The sequence below is a fragment of the Calypte anna genome, chromosome 1 (genome assembly GCF_003957555.1).
Source record: "Calypte anna isolate BGI_N300 chromosome 1, bCalAnn1_v1.p, whole genome shotgun sequence".
Classification (NCBI taxonomy): Eukaryota; Metazoa; Chordata; class Aves; order Apodiformes; family Trochilidae; genus Calypte; species Calypte anna.
The window spans coordinates 148,633,587-148,650,460 of NC_044244.1; the positions used below are offsets into that span (position 1 = coordinate 148,633,587).

The window sequence follows — 16,874 nt, forward strand, 5'->3', positions numbered from 1 at the left end:
AGTCATCTCCATCTCCTGACAGGATTTCACTGTGCATAGCAGGAAAATAAGAGGAGAAATACTATGGAAGACAGAATTTTCTGGCTGAACTCCACAAGACAGTTGCATTTTGACAAAGATTTGTCTGGTTTGGTGTCTCTCTGGCAGTTTTTGAGGTCCTGTCCAAGTAGAGGAGGCCCCTTCCTGCAAGCTTCCTGAGTGAGAACAGACCTCAGCAAACCCTCTGCTCCTTAGGCATCCCTCTTACTGATTGCCTTCAAGCCCACAAATAGCTGAGGGCACCCTGGAGAGCCAGTTTGTCAGCATCAGCTGAAAACAGTCACCAGGTCACCTAAATATGGGCCAAGGCTTACAAAAAGACCCTCAGAGTCCGCCAGCTCCAGAGGGCTTTGACTTCATTACCTGTCAATAGCCTTTCAGACCCAGAATAAGCAGATGGAAATAGTTATCAGTTACCACTGAATAAAAGCACAATGTGATAAATCAAAATGATACTCCATTTGCCCTGAAAAAAAGGTTGCTAAGAGGAAGGATCATAAAAAGAGGGTGTATATGAGCAAAAAGAGATGGACCAGGAGGGAGTTTTAAAGGGATCTCCTTGTATGAAGCTACATATGCAAGTTCAGAAGAATAAATAAAAGATCCTCTTCTTGGTACCTGCTATACCAAGGCCAAAAAAAAAATAATTTGTGAGGATTGATTTAAGCTCCACTGCTTAACTTCTTGAAGCCATCAAATGCTGAATCACAAGATCTGCTCTAGAGTGAACCATCAGAGCAGCAGGAAGCTCTGCTATGGTTGGTGTAAGACGTGTGTAATCTGAACAACCAGCCAGTGACTTATGCACACTAGGCTGGGCCCAGAAGGATAGATCATTATACTTTGGAATAAACAAACAAAAGGGGAAAAAAATGGAATACAAGTAGTTCAAAATGTTTTTTGTTATTAGACATACTATATAGATAATCTGTAAATACTTTTTGGTAAAAGTGCTTAAGTATACTTTATCCTAACGTGCTGTGTGTTTTCTACTTCAATTTCATGCCTAAATCGATATCTAATTATAATTTGACAAGAAAAAGAGATTGCAATGGATATGATCTACCTGCTCTGCTGTTAAGTTGTAATGTGGTTGGCTGGCTTTAGAGTGTTTCCACAATTTGTCTATACCATTTCCAGAGTCACCAGAAGTATCAGGAAATAAGTTTCTGGCCAGTCATTTCAATACCATGTAGAATGGTGTCAGAAGCCCTTTTGTCTATGGCTGAGGGAAGAGGGAAGGTTTTGATGTCTAATTGCCAACACTCATTTGTCTGGGATTTAAGGAGCTTCCATCTTGAGTCTTATGACCAGATGCAAATTAGGGAAACTCTATCCAGGACTGTGGTCATTTAGGCAGTGATTATTAAAGCAATGTATCCTTTAAAAATCTGAGAATAAAACTGCTGACACAAATAACATCCCTGTCCTTCTCTAGGCCTGTCACACAAACACACATGCCCCCACAAATGCTCACATCTGAGAGAGATTTTCTCCCCCACCCTGCAAACCTGTTAAGAAATGGACAATTGGATATGTAAAAAATCCTCTTCTTTGACTTTTGTGCTCACAAGTCATTAAAGGGTTACTTCTCAGAGCAGCACAAAAAAAGAAGAGCTGGTTGACCAAACATTTTTTTTTTCTTACAAAGAAGTGTCAACCCTGAGCTTGTAATTAAGAAGTTAAAATCTGTGATTTATATATATTTATATATATAAAAATAGATGATCATACTAAGACTAAAAAAGTGAAATAAATCTCCATGTCAGTACTACATATTTGTTCGTTCTGAAATTTTGTAGAAGAAATCCTTGTGATATTGAAATTAACTGATAAGAAGGATGTAGTTAGATGTGGGACACACTATTGATCCGGTCACTGTTAGTCCATTAGAGAATTGCCATCTTGGTAGGATAATGAACACAGTAGCAGAAAGTCCAAATAGATGTCAGAACGGTGAAAGAGATTATATCACAAGAGATTATTTTCTGTCCAAACCCTTGAGGGGAGATTTGCCAGGAGTGTTGTTTAGCATTACCATCACAGCTGATGGTGAGCTAAGTGGAAATCTGTGCCAGTTGTATAACATGGATAAATAGTAAAAGAAGCTAGGTGAAATCGTGCCACTACTCAATTTTTTTTACTGGGCATTAAGATTTAAATTCTAAACAACTGTAACATGATATTCTGAAGCTAGTGGAGCTACTATCATACTAAAAGATAAACTTATTTTTCAGCTTTTCTACCTTCATACCAATCTGATGTGGTTGGCAGATGGAGTGCAAGACATTCACTGTTGAGATACGCTTTTGTGTTGGAAAATAAATCCAGAATTCCTCCCTACAGCAATGATGGTTCTGATGACCTGAATCATCCTACAGGAGTTCCTAAAGGAAACCTGTCTGTCAGTGAAGAATGGTCTCAATCTTTTTTTTTTTTTTTCCCTTTCTTGTTTTTTTTTTTTTTTTTTATTATTGTTTAGTTGATATTCTGTTGAGATGCAGCAGCCTTGATTCAGGACTGATTCAGATAGACAACTGTTTTCTTGGTTTCTCCCCCCCTTCTTTTTTCTCATTAGGGGAAAACACACACTATAAGATCCTTTTTACTTTTGCAGCATAAAAGGAAATGAAGCTCAGAAAGTCTCCTGTAATAAAGGTTTGAGAAAGAATTCTCTCAAGAGTGGATACTGTCTTCAGAGATATCTGAAAAAAGGAAGCAGTTCAGTCTGGCACCTGGTACTCTTTGGGAAAACAAAAAAGGGAAGCAGGTTGCAGTACTGCTCTCTTCTCATAGAAAACTGCAAGTGTTTGTGGCATGGTCCACTGTCCAAGAGAATAAGAAAAAGAAACAAGTTGGCTGTTTCTGTAGCTAAAACACAGTTTCTCTGACCAGATCCAGGATTATCTCCACTGTCTCTGCAGTACAAGACTGATGAAGACGATGAGCAGTGTCTGCAGTGACTCCCCAGGCTGCGTGGCTGAAGCCTCCACCTCCCTCCTGTCAGAGTCGACTGGGGGTGCTTCCGTGGTGACAAAATCAAACTCGGTGGGACAGATGTCATCCGTGCAGCCACTTCCACTGCCTGAGCCACTGGTTTCATCACCTGGCACATGGGAGCAAAGGGAAACAACATGAAGGCCACATTTTACAGCTTTTGCCCCTGTTCTCCATTCCCGTTCCACCTGGCACCCTGATGGTGATGAACATTTAGGGCATAGGAAAGTGTAAGTGGTGATAACTTTAATTCAGTAAAGTGTCCACCTGAAAGACACTGGGATTTAACTGGGTGCTTAAGTGCCCTCCTGAAAAACGAGTAGAGCCCTCAGTGTCTTGATGCATTTGACACGAAGATGAGGAGCAAAAACAAATATATAACTATCATTTCATGGGACAGAAAAGGGCTGTTTTTTATGTTGTCATCAACAGAGAGCTCAAAGACCTAGAAAAGCCATTTCAATAGAACAGACTTATAAATTTTTTAAAAAAATATACTTATCTAATGACAGTTAATGGTTTCTTACTTGTATCCTGGAAGTTGACATCATTTCCATTATAAGCATTCTTCAGTTTGTTGGTCATGACACGTAAGGCCATGATTTGTTGTCGAATGAAGGTGTCTGGCCTGGTGATGTCCACATCTACTTCTGGATTGTTGATCTGGTTGGTCAGGCCATCGTTCATAATCTCAGGCAAGTATCTATATAGCAGGATGAATGATTAGTTTAAAATGCATTAGGTTTCAGAAATAAAAAGACTTTATGGTGAGCACTGCGCTAAGCAACTTGACACTGATAACAATTACACAGTTTTTAAACAGCTCCAGTGAAACCATTAAAAAAATTTGGTTTTTAATTTTACAGACTCTAAAGGCTCTTCTTAGTAGCTCAGCTGCCTGGAGAACAGAAAGGATTTAAGCTCTCCACGCTCTTAACTCTCCACATACTACCCAGCAAGTGCACTGGCTCTGTGAGCTGTGGAAGAGGTTCATCAGCCAGCAGTAAGTCCCTGCATGTTCAGATCCTATACTTACATGAGTAGCTGCACACTAAGTTAGGCATCTAGCTGTGCATTCTTCTATTTTTATTTCTTTATCCTTAGAAAATATGAACTCCTTTCTTACATATAGCATATTTGTGATTCTGAGATAGTTTAGAAGGTTATTGAGGTATTATGGCTCTCCTTGTTTAAAAGAAATACTTGGTTAACTTTCTTCTGAGATTCTTCCTTGCATCCTTTTTTTGATGACCATGAGTAATATGTCCAGCCTATCCAACATCCAAGTCTGTAAACAGCGTGGTGAGTTTACGAAACTCCAGTATTCTCTTTGTTTTGATTATTTTTGACTCTCTTTTTTCTTTACAAACACCCTATACCTGCCTCTCCTGAGTGCTTTGTGCATAACATATTTAAGGTATGGCACTTCCTAGCCATCCACATATCCAGATTTTCTATTCAAGCTCTGAGCTTGTAATTTTTTTGATTACTGCATTTCCTTCTCTGACCTTGGCAAATGCAGTCTTAGGCTGCTCACAGGCAGCAAGTGTGCTTTTTGCAGGTATCTCTCCCATACAAAAATCAGACCATGCCTCAAATCACCCCGTGATGAAAGGCATCATCACCTTTTGTTAAATAAGCACACTTTGTCACCTGCTGCTCTTTGTCCTCAGGAAACTCTCCTTAAAGGCTTCTGCAAAGCTCTCTTTTCCTGCTTGGAATGTCTGTTAAAAATTACCTGTGTGGTTTACAGCTGCAGTGCTGATAAAGGGCTGACATTATTTCTCAGTGCTGACATGGTATCCTGAGAACACTGGGTATCACTGCTGCTATCTCTCTCATCTGTCTTTATTTATGTGCTAACTTTGCCTCATATTTGGACTACAAGGAATTTGGGCAGATCCACCTTTTGTTCATGTTCTTCATCACGATATGATCTATTTTGTAACTATTTTGCATGCCAGGCTATCTTACTAAGGTTTATGAGACTCTTCATGAAGGGATGTGCTCAGCCAATAATGACAGCACAGTCCAGCTTACTGATGGCACAGTTTCATGATTCCTAGTACTAAATATGGTTTAAAAGTGTTTTAATTCACTTGCACTTTTGCCTGCCCAGTTCTTTATCGATATTAAAATTTGGCACTCGTGCCATTTTTTACGTTCGTATTGGTCTGGAAAATAAATATATTCACAGAAAGTAAATGTGAAAGTAAGTGAGAAGAAGGGACTTTCTCTGATGAAGTCATGTTTAAGGGAAAGTAAGTTGTGTATAGCTCCTGGAGACTAACAAACTGATGACTGCTTTCCTGCACCATGGAAGGGTTTAGTTTCATCCTAACAGGTGCTTGCTTGGCAAGATGAAACTCATTTGTCATCGGTGGCCTTTGAAAGCTTCAATGAAAGCAGTCCTGGGGGACTGTGAACATAGAAGACCAAAACATGTCTGCCAAAAATACCCAGCCTCAAACTGTGTGTCCTGTTATTTCTCTAGCACCATAAAGAGAAATAACAATTCTGTGGGGATCTACGGTGAGAACACAGAGCTACCTCCCCTCATACAGAGGGCTGCAGACAGCAGTGTTATGAATCACCAAAGATAGAAATTGGAAATAATTCTGCAGAGCTGCCTGAAGGCAGCAGGATGGAGACCTTGGCACACAGGGAAGCTGTGGGCTGAAAAGGAACAGCACCTCCATCTGTCACACGTCTCTACAAATGAAATGGCTGCTGTAGATAAATTACTCAGCCCAGGCCAAAGTCAGGGATTTCAAGGTGCAGTTGATTAAAAAAAGTAAGAATGTAAGAACAGCCCTACCAGCTCAGAGAGGATGTGCTTCTTACTCAGGATCTTGTCCATGACAATGTCCAGAGCTGTATCAGCTGAAAGTTATTTGAAATGGCTGAGTGTTGATGTGGATTGCTTTCCTTGTTTATGAAGGGTGAACTGCTCTTTATTGCAAGCCATCCATGAGATGCTATGGCTAGCTCTGAACAGAAGTTCACAGGCTTCCTTTGATTTATGTTTGATTTCATCTTGCCTTAGCATCAATAATAAAAGAAGAATGTGCTGACGTCTTAGAAAACTTTTCATAGGGAGGGGATAGGAGTCAGTTTGGAGATTTAAAGCAGTTAGAAAATGCTCTGGTGTGTTCTTTTTATTGGGGTTCATATTCTGCACTATGATTAGGGTGGATCTGGTGTCCTTCTGAAGACCAGCTAACTTTAAATGAGCCACTCCATTCAGATGTGGGAAGTTATCCAATCTGTCACCCCCCCCTCTGGTATCTGCCTCAGGATCTGGTGATCCTCACAGCCTTCCTGGCATGGAGGGGTTAACCTCTTGGGTTAACCTAAATGTGTAAGGTTGGGTCACAAGAAATCTATTACCTTATTATTGCCTAAAGGTGAGTTGGGTACTTACATTCCCAGAGAAATGAGCCTTTTGGCAGTTAGGTCATAAGAGCAGAAGAATTAGAGAGGCTGAGGACTCATCTTTAGGTTTATACAGTTACCAGGCCTTGAATGTTGAGATCCAAGTGCCTGCGTATGAGCAGAATCCCACTCTTGGCAGATCTAGTCAACACAAGATCTAGTCAAAACTAGTCAGGAGTTTATTTGAACAGGGACAGCTGTTGAAGTCCCATATGTCTTTGGCCAGATGACTGGTTCATTAGATTTCATCTGCTGGGATTTAGCTGCACAAACATAGACATCTGGTGCCATTTGAATGCTCTTGATTCTTTTTCTAATTACTAGCTGTGAAAGGTGTGGCTTTCCCATAGGTCTTGCATCATATCCACAAGCTTGAGGGGCAGATCTTGTACCCCAGGGCATCTCAAATTAAACTAGACATCTTCCTTTAGGCAGCTGGATTGAGTCTTGAGTGCCACTTCAACCACAGGGGGATATTCTGCTTGGTGTCCTGTTGCCACTCCGGTAGGGTCTGAATATCTTGTAGATCTTATTTGCAAGCTCCATGGATGTGTCTTGACTATTCAGACACAGTAGATCAGTAGATATACATGTTTTTTAGGCAATTGAAAATTGCCACATTGACTACTCTGACAGGATTTTGGATTTCTCTTCAGGCACCTTGAAACTGGTGATTTTTAAATGTGGAAGCAGTACTTGCACAGGCTGTGGTCCAGATGGGAGCTAGTGTCCTGGGTTATACTCATCTCAGACACACCAGAGAGCCTTAAATGACACTACTCGTGCTTCAGCAACACAAATGACTCCTTATTGTCTTACCCAGAGGCATCTATATTTAAATGCATGAGTTTACATGTCTGAATGTGAGCTGGATTCTGCCTTCACGACTAAACTAGTTCAGTTGTTTCCTTGGGGTTGGTGTTGAAAGGAATGGCAGAAAAGCTTGTATTGAATGCAAATATATTTGAATTGTTTTCCTTTCTTGAAAGAACTGGTACAGATATGGGAACATGCAGCCCAAGGTGTTTTGTGAGTGACAGCCTCTGAGAGGCAGCCTGACACATGTTTTGACAAAAGCATTTTGTTGTGTGGGGGGTAGGGTTAAGTCCCACAGACCAGGAAGCCATGTCTTGGGACCACTTTCTGACAGAAGATTTGTTGCTGGCTGGGCAAAGTTGTTGAACACAGCTGCTTTTGCTGCAGTTCTGTAAGTGGAGACACCCTTGTGAATTTTAAGCTTAGCTGCTGCTTCTACTCTCATTAATGATCTCTCTGTACGTCTGGCCATTACAAGAACTGTATGCCCATTAAAAACAAAAAGAAGAGAAGTGCCAACCTGAATCAGTCTCTGTTCTTTGCATACTCTTGAACAAAAACCAAAAACAAAACAAAAAACAAAACAAAAAAAAAAATCAGCTTTCTTTGCCTTCTGAGTACAGAGAAGATGAACAATACTGTTTGTTTTCTGCTGTTTGCTCCTTGCTCAGCTATGTCAGGATTTTAGTGCAATTTACATTGTTTCCTAAAATATTAATGCTTTCTGTTCCTCTTAGCCTTTCTACAGTTCTTGCTTGTCTCAGCAGACACAACAGAGATGTCTTTTGGCACATAAAATAGCCAAGCACCACAAAGCATACTTAAAAGCACTTTTTTTTTTTTTCCCCTTTTAAATATCTCGCTAATGTTGCAAGGTGTCTTCTTCCTTTTCAAGTCTAAAAATCTTCAAGGTTGTTTATATAAAGGCTGTAGGTATGAAAAAAACACAAAAAAGAACAACAAAAAAGGAGGAGCATTCTGGTTTTTAAAAGATATCTAACTTAAAGGGCAGTGATCTCTGTATTTTGCTGCCTCAGAAGCTGCTTACAGTACAACTGGAGCATCCCACCTGGGCAGTGCTGGAGTTTTTCCAGTTGTGCAGAACTGTAGGCAGCAGAGTACAAAATCCAGCACAGTCTTGCTCAGGCTGAGGGTAGGCAGTCACATCTGGTCCAGAAAGATAAGTGCAGTGGAAAATTGGCTTGTTTGGCTAACTAGACCACCTCATCTGATTCTGTTAGCTCAGGAGGTAATCCCCACAGGGTATTTTAAGGTTGGGCTTTTTTTTTTTGTTCCATCTTGTAGAAAAGCTCGAGGAGACAGAAGGAGAGGGATAAAATGGCTCATCTGCCAGTTTGTTGGAAGGAAGAAGCTGAAAACATACACTGGAGCCATCAATTAAATACAGGCAGTTTTCCCAAGTACCAAGAAGTGGTTTATTCACACTGTGGCTACTGCTGCTACGTGGTTATCCTTGCCTACCTCCTGGTAAAGGACATTCAACTCCTTCTCTTTGCAAGCCTTGCTGGTCAGCAATGAGCAGCTTTCCTAAGGCAGGCACTGATCTGGTGAGTCTTTCTTCCCACCTGAATTTCACCAGGAATCAAGGGCTCTGTGCTGGGAAAGTAGGCACACACCTACCTATGGCAGAGGAAGAAAATTTCAGGCCAGCTGAGACTCTGTGCTCTATTTGTTTTGGTGAAACACCTTGTGGTTTTGAGCTACATGTTGAAAAGTCGTGTTCATTTTTCCTTTTGTTCTTTACCTTTCTCTACTTTCCCCCCTGTTTATAAATAATGCCTGTCTCATATACAATTCTGTTTCTTCTTTGTTGTACTTGGAGGAGTGATAAGCTCCTCATGGAAAGGAATGCAGATCTCATCTCTTCCATGGTTTACAGCCTTTCAGAGCTGAGACATATTAGTACATCTACAGTCCTGGTAAACCTGAGCACCAGGATGCTGGTGCATGAGCAAGTTTCTCACTTGAGTTGATTGAAATGTGTTGGCTGAGTTGATTGGAACGTTTCAAGGTTCTTCTGGCCACCAGAGTGGTAACAGATTTGGTTACTCACTTCAGTAAAAGTCACATAGTCAGATACTGATACTTTGGATCTGGTTTGGTTTCATTCCTAAGGCCTGAATTTCATTCCTAATGCCTGTTTTTCCATTTCTGGGAAAAACTCCTGAATTTCTGGAGAACATCTATTAGTGAGCAGGCTATCAGCTATTGTTAAGAATTTACCTGCATATAGGGAAGGAGCTAAACTTTTAAAGTTTGATCTTACTGATGTTCCTTAGATCCTAAGTATATTTTAAAAAAATCTGTGTATATGGCAGAAGACATTAATGCTATTTAGATAAAGTTATGTTCAGGTTCTTTTGTAAATACAGATATGATGGGGAAGTCCTTTTGAGCATCTCTAAAAAGCACTTTGCCTGAAGTAGCTATTAATATTATTAATTGCTACTGCTATGATTATTATTAATATGGGTTTTTTAAAAAAGAGATTAATACACCTAATAAATATCTTCTTATTTCCACAGCACTTAGTTTCTACCTGATGTGGCCTGATTAAAACCATTCTTTGTAGAGGATCAGCAACAAGGCAAGTGCACCCTTCCAGAACACCAAATGGATGACGGTTACCCCATGATTATTTGTGGACTGGTGACCTTCATTTGGCACCTGGTGTCACTGTATATTAATCATAGTAGCAAAGGGATATCTGGGGACTGTAATTACACAAGTGACCTTGGTGTAATGCCTCTCTCAGGAGAAAGCCTAGCTTTCATCTTCTGTGATCTCAGGTTTGTAACTTTTCCTCTGTAAAAGCAGCATTGAAAGGTGGTGTGTAAAATGAAACATAAGGCCTAATGTCTATCTGGCAATGCAGATTTTCTAATTCTCTGTGCTACTACCGGACCTAATAAAAACCCACCAGCAATCTCCTTTCCCAATAGTAGCTAACATGATGTTATCTCCTTTGTAGTATTAATTTCTAGGAAAATAGGAGATGGCTAAATTTCTTTTTTTCTAACGTGGGCTGTTGTCATATTCTGTGGGATTCAAAATTGAACTCTTCATATACCACAGGGAAGCTAATGATGGTTGACACATTGAACACAGGTAGGTAAATGCATATTGGCCAGATTTTGCCACTCTTGTTCTTGCAAACTAGTATTAGATATCGGAGACTAATCAGTGTGATCAAGGGAACACAATTTTTTTTCCTTATGATGTGGTAAATGTCCTTATTCTCCAGTTAAGAGGTGATTTTGTATTGAAGCCAATAATTTTGTTATTTTTTATATTATTTTCAATATTATTTCCTATGTGGGTATCTCTATGATTTGTTACTGGTTTATCATCCTGAAGCATTTACTGAATTCTGTTATTAAGACTATGACCATATAATTCCTCTCTAATTGGTCAGGAAAGAGAAACTGGGCAGAGGAGCAGTGGCTGGGCTTGCTGAAATTGTATTTCCAGGTGATGCTTTGTAGCTGTGTTTCCACATTCAGTGAAATGTCTTTGTTAAATTAACCAGGTAGATCATCATCAGAGGACAGCTTTTCTCCGTGGCCTCAGCACATTAACATCAGAAGGCAAGATGAAAATAACCAGGCTTCTTGTGAGGTAAGTACTGCTAAAAGAGGGTGAAAAACTGCATGCATAAAATGCAGCACCATAACTCCCAACAAAGTTGTGTCAGACACTTCAGTGTAGGAGCAGGAGGATGCTGAAAACTACCAGTGAAATGTGGCACAAAGAATGTTGGCCATGGAAACCAGGAGGGATATTGGCAGGTTTGTCTGACAGCACTTTTGTAGACAGGGTAGGATGTATCTGTTATTAATGTTTGCATCCTGATGTGAAGTGTGGCATCCAGCTGGTGGGGCTGGGAACTGCCTTTAACCACTGCAGCACACTGGGCTCAGATCATAACTTACAAAGCCCAGCTGATAAAACCAGATAGTACAGAGGAAGATAAAACCATGTTTTCATTTCTCTCTTCACACTGTTCCTTTGTGATGAAACTTGTGATAGTGAGAGACTCCTCCAAGCTGTCTTTCTCAGAGTCTCCAGGGGCTTTTTCTGGAGTTGGCTTTTGGGCAGATTTGGTCATGTCTCGAAGTAAGTTCAACATTGAGTGAGTAGCAGCATCCCAAACAGCTCTCTGCTCTTGGCTGTGAACTGAATTATTTTGAGCATTGTGTAGTAAGGCTGGGGTGTGCATTCAGTGAAAAACCTCCCCCTGTAAAGTGTGCTCCTTAGAAAAATGGCTGGATGATGGGGTGGGTGCAATATGTCTGTGTATCTGCCCATCCATCCACCAATTCAAAATGCCATTTAACAGGTTTGTGAGTTTTTTATACGATCACTTTTTTTTCACTGAGTTTTTATATTTTATGGGCTTGTCTCTCTTTTATTTTGGCTCAATTTTGTCTTCTGGCTTTCTTTGTATCATCAAGTAAAAGAAAAGTAAATATTCCAGCCCCTGAGTGCCAGAAAGTATCACCACTCTCCAGATTCAGTGTTCATCACACATTCAAACCTCTCCAATCCTGTCTCCTAAAAAGCACAGGCTATTTCTGCAGACCTGAAACCTGGCTGCCCCCGGTGTGGTTCTGGAGCCAATTTCTCTCTCTCTCAGCAGGGATAATCAGATCCTTTCCTCTGTCAGCTGATGAAGCCACACTGGGACCTTTGGAGACATCTGCTCATCTGCCAGTTTCAGCCATGCTACAGCCAGAGCCAAGCAAACTTCAAAATTAAAACTCACAGAAAACTTATCACAAACAAGGGCAGATGACCACAGTTTCCATGATGAAGTAACATAAGGTCGAGCCTTCTACACAAGATATGTAGGAGTGTTACATTTATTCTCTTCTGGCTATTTTTCAGCCTTTTTCTAATTTTTTTTTTTTTTCCCCCAGCAATACCCCTAAGCTTTGCCAGCCAATGGCAAATAGAGAAGAAACTCCAATTTCTGTTTCCTCCCAGTACGATATCCCGGGAGCGCAAGAGCTTCACAAGCTGTCAGTCCCAACACAGGGATGCTAAATGGTGCTAAAAGAGCTCTTTAAAATCACAGTATAAATTATCCTTCTGGAGCTGAACCAGTGAACATTTTCTACGTTCACATGCTGACATGCTGTGCACATTTACCCTGACTCACACTCTGGCTTTCATGGCACCTTGACAATAAGTAATCTCGGTTACAAGCTGCGTGTGGGCAATTAATTCCCCCCCCCTTTTTCTGTTTCACTCTCAGTAACAGTTTTTGTGAAATACCCTCAGTTCTGGGATTGCTTCAGGCCAGATGGGGATCTGGACTGAGTGTGGTGGAGAGGAGGCCACCTCACCTTGCCTTGCTGTGGCCATTCCAGCAGTCCTCCTCCACTGACGGACCGGCTGTCACCCGCTCATCCTTGCAGATTGTGTAGGGTAATGTGGACCAGAACTTTTTAGAGAGCTTTAACTTTTCTTTAATGTCTGTTACCTGATTAAGAGACAAGAAGAGGGAAAAGAGATTGAAGATAACAGTAACGGTCTTAGCACTGTGTTGAATAATAGGTTGTTTAATTCTGTAATGGTGATGATGGTGAAGGTGAAAAGGGCTGAAGATTCTAAAACTTAAGTTCATAGAATCATAGAATCATAGAATTGGCTGGGTTGGAAGGGACCTCAGAGATCATCAAGTCCAACCCTTGATCCACTACTGCTGCAGTTACCAGCCCATGGCACTGAGTGCCATGTTCTGGTAGTTATGAGCAAGGCACTCAGTATTTGGATTCGGAGAGTCCAAATAATCAAAGTCACTTTTTTCCACAGGCAACACAATAATAAAAAGCATGTTACATCTTCCTCTTTCTAGTTTTAATTTGTCTAAGGCTTTTTAAATATCCATACTTCTAAGAATTAATATGCCTCACAGTCTGCTGAATGTAAATTCAGATAAACAGTGTACATCAGAGAAATTGCCTCGCCCACAAACTTGGTCATGCCTTATATAAATATAACATTTAGAGCTATATGCACAGAATTTAAGAAAGTTATGCAGTGCTGAGCTTATGTTGAACTAATTTAAGATACACAGCCTGAATACACTGCAATACATTTGGGTATCAGTAACAGTGAGAAGTTTGTGAATTTACATTCATGCAGAGACTGTATCCATCTTTGCTGCTAGGTGTAGATAAATATCTGTAGCTGGATACAGACTTCATATTCCAGAAATGTTGTGACAGCATGGAAACAATTTCTTTACATTATAAACCCCTAGAACAATAATTTAATTTGCAATGGTTCAGGCAAAAAGGAGGAACAAACTGATTTTCCAGCATCAACTTAATAAATAAATGGCTAAAATGTTATCAGTTCTTGTTTTGTGTTTGGTTTACTAGAGTGGAAAAATCTACAAGAATAGATAGAAAACACAACAAAGGACAGACTACAAAGGATGAATTGTGGCACAGTTGTCCTTATTGAAACAGATGCATTTCACATTAAGTTGTAATAGGATTTAGAGGAGCTTGTTGAATAGCTTTCAAAGGAAATCACGGAGCTTTATTCTTTAAGAAACCAAGAAATAAAAGCTCTCCGTTCTTCCATTCAGTTTTGAGATTGGCTTTTAGGTTGTTGAGGTACAGTATTGTACTTGGCTATTTATCACTTTTATCTTTTGTTCTGAGACATGATAGCTCTCCCAGCAAATGGCCCACACTGCTTTACGTGCTTAAACTCTGCAGAATGTCACTTTATAAGCCAGAAGATAGGAACAGCCAAGGATGTTATTTCAGAAGCACTGTCTACATTTTCATCCATAAGAAATAAGTAGGACAGTATTTGACTGCATGAGTTGTTGAAAGAATTTCTTGACATAACAGACTCTATAAAAAATCTCCTCCATACCCCTTGCCAAACTCTGGTTGCTTTGTTTCCATATGAGATACTAGCAGCATTTGCAAACCTTTAAAGTCTCAACAGGGAATCCCTGTCAAGCCAGAAATTAAATTCCAGTTAACAGACCACGGGCAAGCCTCTAGCACAAGTGGGAATTGTCTCAGGATGCTCTTTCATGGTCCATGGGACCAGGGTCTTTGGGCAGAGAGCAGTTTCTTTTCCTCTTCTGCCCATGCTGGGGGTAAAAAAACAAGTTTGTGCTGGAAGAGATAACCAGCATAAGCAACTCAGTTGAAGTGCCCAGTGTTCACAGAAAGGTGTGTAAACTCCTGTTAGGCCAACCAGCTAGAGATAGCTATCTGAGAATTCTATAAGGGGAGAGTTTATAGGGAAGAAGGCCCATTCGCATAAGCTTGGGAAACATGAGAGCCAAAGGCACAAATTTTCTCATTTGTTGCTCTTGTCTACATAAATATTTACTCAAGTAATCTGATTAATATTGGTAAGGAGTAATTAGTTTTTAGAGAAGTAACTGTTGCTATCTGGAAGTTATTTTCAGCTATTCACAACTCAGATGTTTAGAGTTACATTCAGATTTCTACCTTAATCAAATCACAGCTGGTGCTCAAGGACTGCAGACTTCTCTTTTGAACCACAAGTGGGTCAACACCGCTTGTAAGAGATATAATTTGGAGTTCAAACCTTGTATTTTCAAAGAAATCATCAAAAGAATGGAGACAGGTTCTCACAGCTCACACTCCGATACTCCCTGAAAAATGAGGACTCCCAGGCCCCAGTCAGTTCTGAAGCTACTGGATGACATTTACATACTCTACATGTGTATTGCATCTAGACAAAAAATAATTGAATTTCCTAACAATAAAGATTAATTTTTTTAAATTTCAGAAGTGCACTTAGTAAGGTAAGACCTTACTTGACCCAGGACTGTTAGGAAACTACAGCTAATTAAATCTCACAGCCACCCCCTGAAGTATCTTTTCCATTATGGAACCTGGAGAGGGGAAAGACATTTCCATGACTCACAAGAAAGCAGCAGTAACAAAAACGAACACAGCTTAGGGATAGGTAACCATTTGCAACCCTCTCTAGATGCCTCCAATTCAGGTGCATTTTAACAATGTTTATCACTCGCAGACATTTCCCTGGATAGTTACCCTCACCTCCCCCTTGTATTGGTTCACTGTCGAGCTTTAAACAACTTGTGGACTCAGCCTGCAAAGTCTTGCTCTTTCCTGCTGCTTGACTGGACCTCTGCTGACCCTCTCAACTTTTGGCAGTGGATTTTGACACATCTGCCTCATCAGTTCTGGGAACCTCACCCTGAGACTGGTTTTCTGGAAGTTCAGTGTGCTTTCTGATGGTCTTGAGAGATGAATTACTTACACTAACTGATTCACCTCCTCTTTCAGGGAGTAGCCTGATGGCCACATCCACTTCTGCACGATGCAGGCAATGACTTTGGAGTACTTTTAATGTAACCTTAAATACAGAGCAGAATTAGGTGATGTAATGCTTGCCAGGACATGTAAAATTTTTGCCTGTGGGTTTCAGTGGCTTCAGTTCTGGGATCTCCTCAAGCACAACCACAGAAAGCCTCTGACTAGTCCCCGTGGTTACACATGTTACTCTGTACATAGTTTTGATCACATCCAGCATTTAAAAAATATGTAACAGATGTACAGTCCCTTGAAAACAAGATAAAAGCCACTAAAGGTTCAGTTAACATCGCTTGCTTGTGATTTACAAAGTCAGACTACTGTATCCCCCTAGGGACGTGTGGCCTTGTAAATGATTCCTTGGTATTTCCTATTTGAATTGAAAAATAACTTTTAAGCTGGGTTAGACTTCTGTGGAAACACTTAAACACAAGATAGAAAAAATTCTGGTATTTTACATATTTCCTTTCCACTTTCTTTAGCAAAGATTTACTTGGATTAAGACAGCTAAATCTCTTTGGCCGTCATGAGCCTGACTTGCCCTAGGTGTCTTCCTGATGTAGCCTTGATACTGTATTGAGCTACTTTTTTCAGCTACTTTGAAGGCACTAAATTTGTTTTGAATTGCAATATTTTCCTCTCATAATTAAAAGGATAGAGCAAAAACCATGCAAAAAGTTACATTTTTAATTTATTGGGGGATACATAGGAATGGATATTAAAAGAGCCTGGCCTTCATCTGCAATTGCTAACAGAAGAAAGGCATTACTATGTAAGTGAGAAAAGTTAAATATTTGCATCATTTCCAAAGAGAAATTAATATCCAGAGTTATGGAAGTTATATATTTACATGCTCTACATTGAGAATACAGTTAATTTCTTATTTCTGCCTCTGACTTCTTACATGACTGCGGCAGTCACTTATGTCATGCAATTCCTCAGCAGAATTTGGAGCATCCCCCATAAACTCAGTTCCAGTCCTACCAGCATGGGCTCAGTTATAAGCAGGCAAATAAAGCTGTTCAATATTTTTGTCTTGTTTTACTCACCTTGCATTAAAAGTAATGAAGTGAGCTAAAAGGCAAGCCCATCATTTTTGCAAGAATCAGACCTTAGCATTCCTTGGTTTAATTCAGGACATCTGGATAAATCTAAAGACTCACCAGAACAATTAAAAAAAGAATTGAAAATACCATGCAAAAATAAAAGTGAAATGACCAC

The 16,874-nt window shown here is 40.1% G+C and overlaps 1 protein-coding gene across 1 annotated transcript in view; it reads right to left on the reverse strand.

The window, feature by feature from the left end:
* Window positions 1-2,942: 2,942 nt before the first annotated feature.
* GPC6 (glypican 6) overlaps window positions 2,943-16,874 on the reverse strand; it is a 761,222-nt gene continuing 747,290 nt past the window's right edge. The window contains exons 8-10 of the mRNA XM_030459184.1: window positions 12,657-12,793; window positions 3,564-3,739; window positions 2,943-3,145 (exon numbers count right to left, since the gene is read on the reverse strand). Of these exons, the coding sequence (XP_030315044.1) occupies window positions 2,943-3,145; window positions 3,564-3,739; window positions 12,657-12,793 (516 nt within the window). The remainder of the gene's footprint in view (window positions 3,146-3,563; window positions 3,740-12,656; window positions 12,794-16,874) is intronic.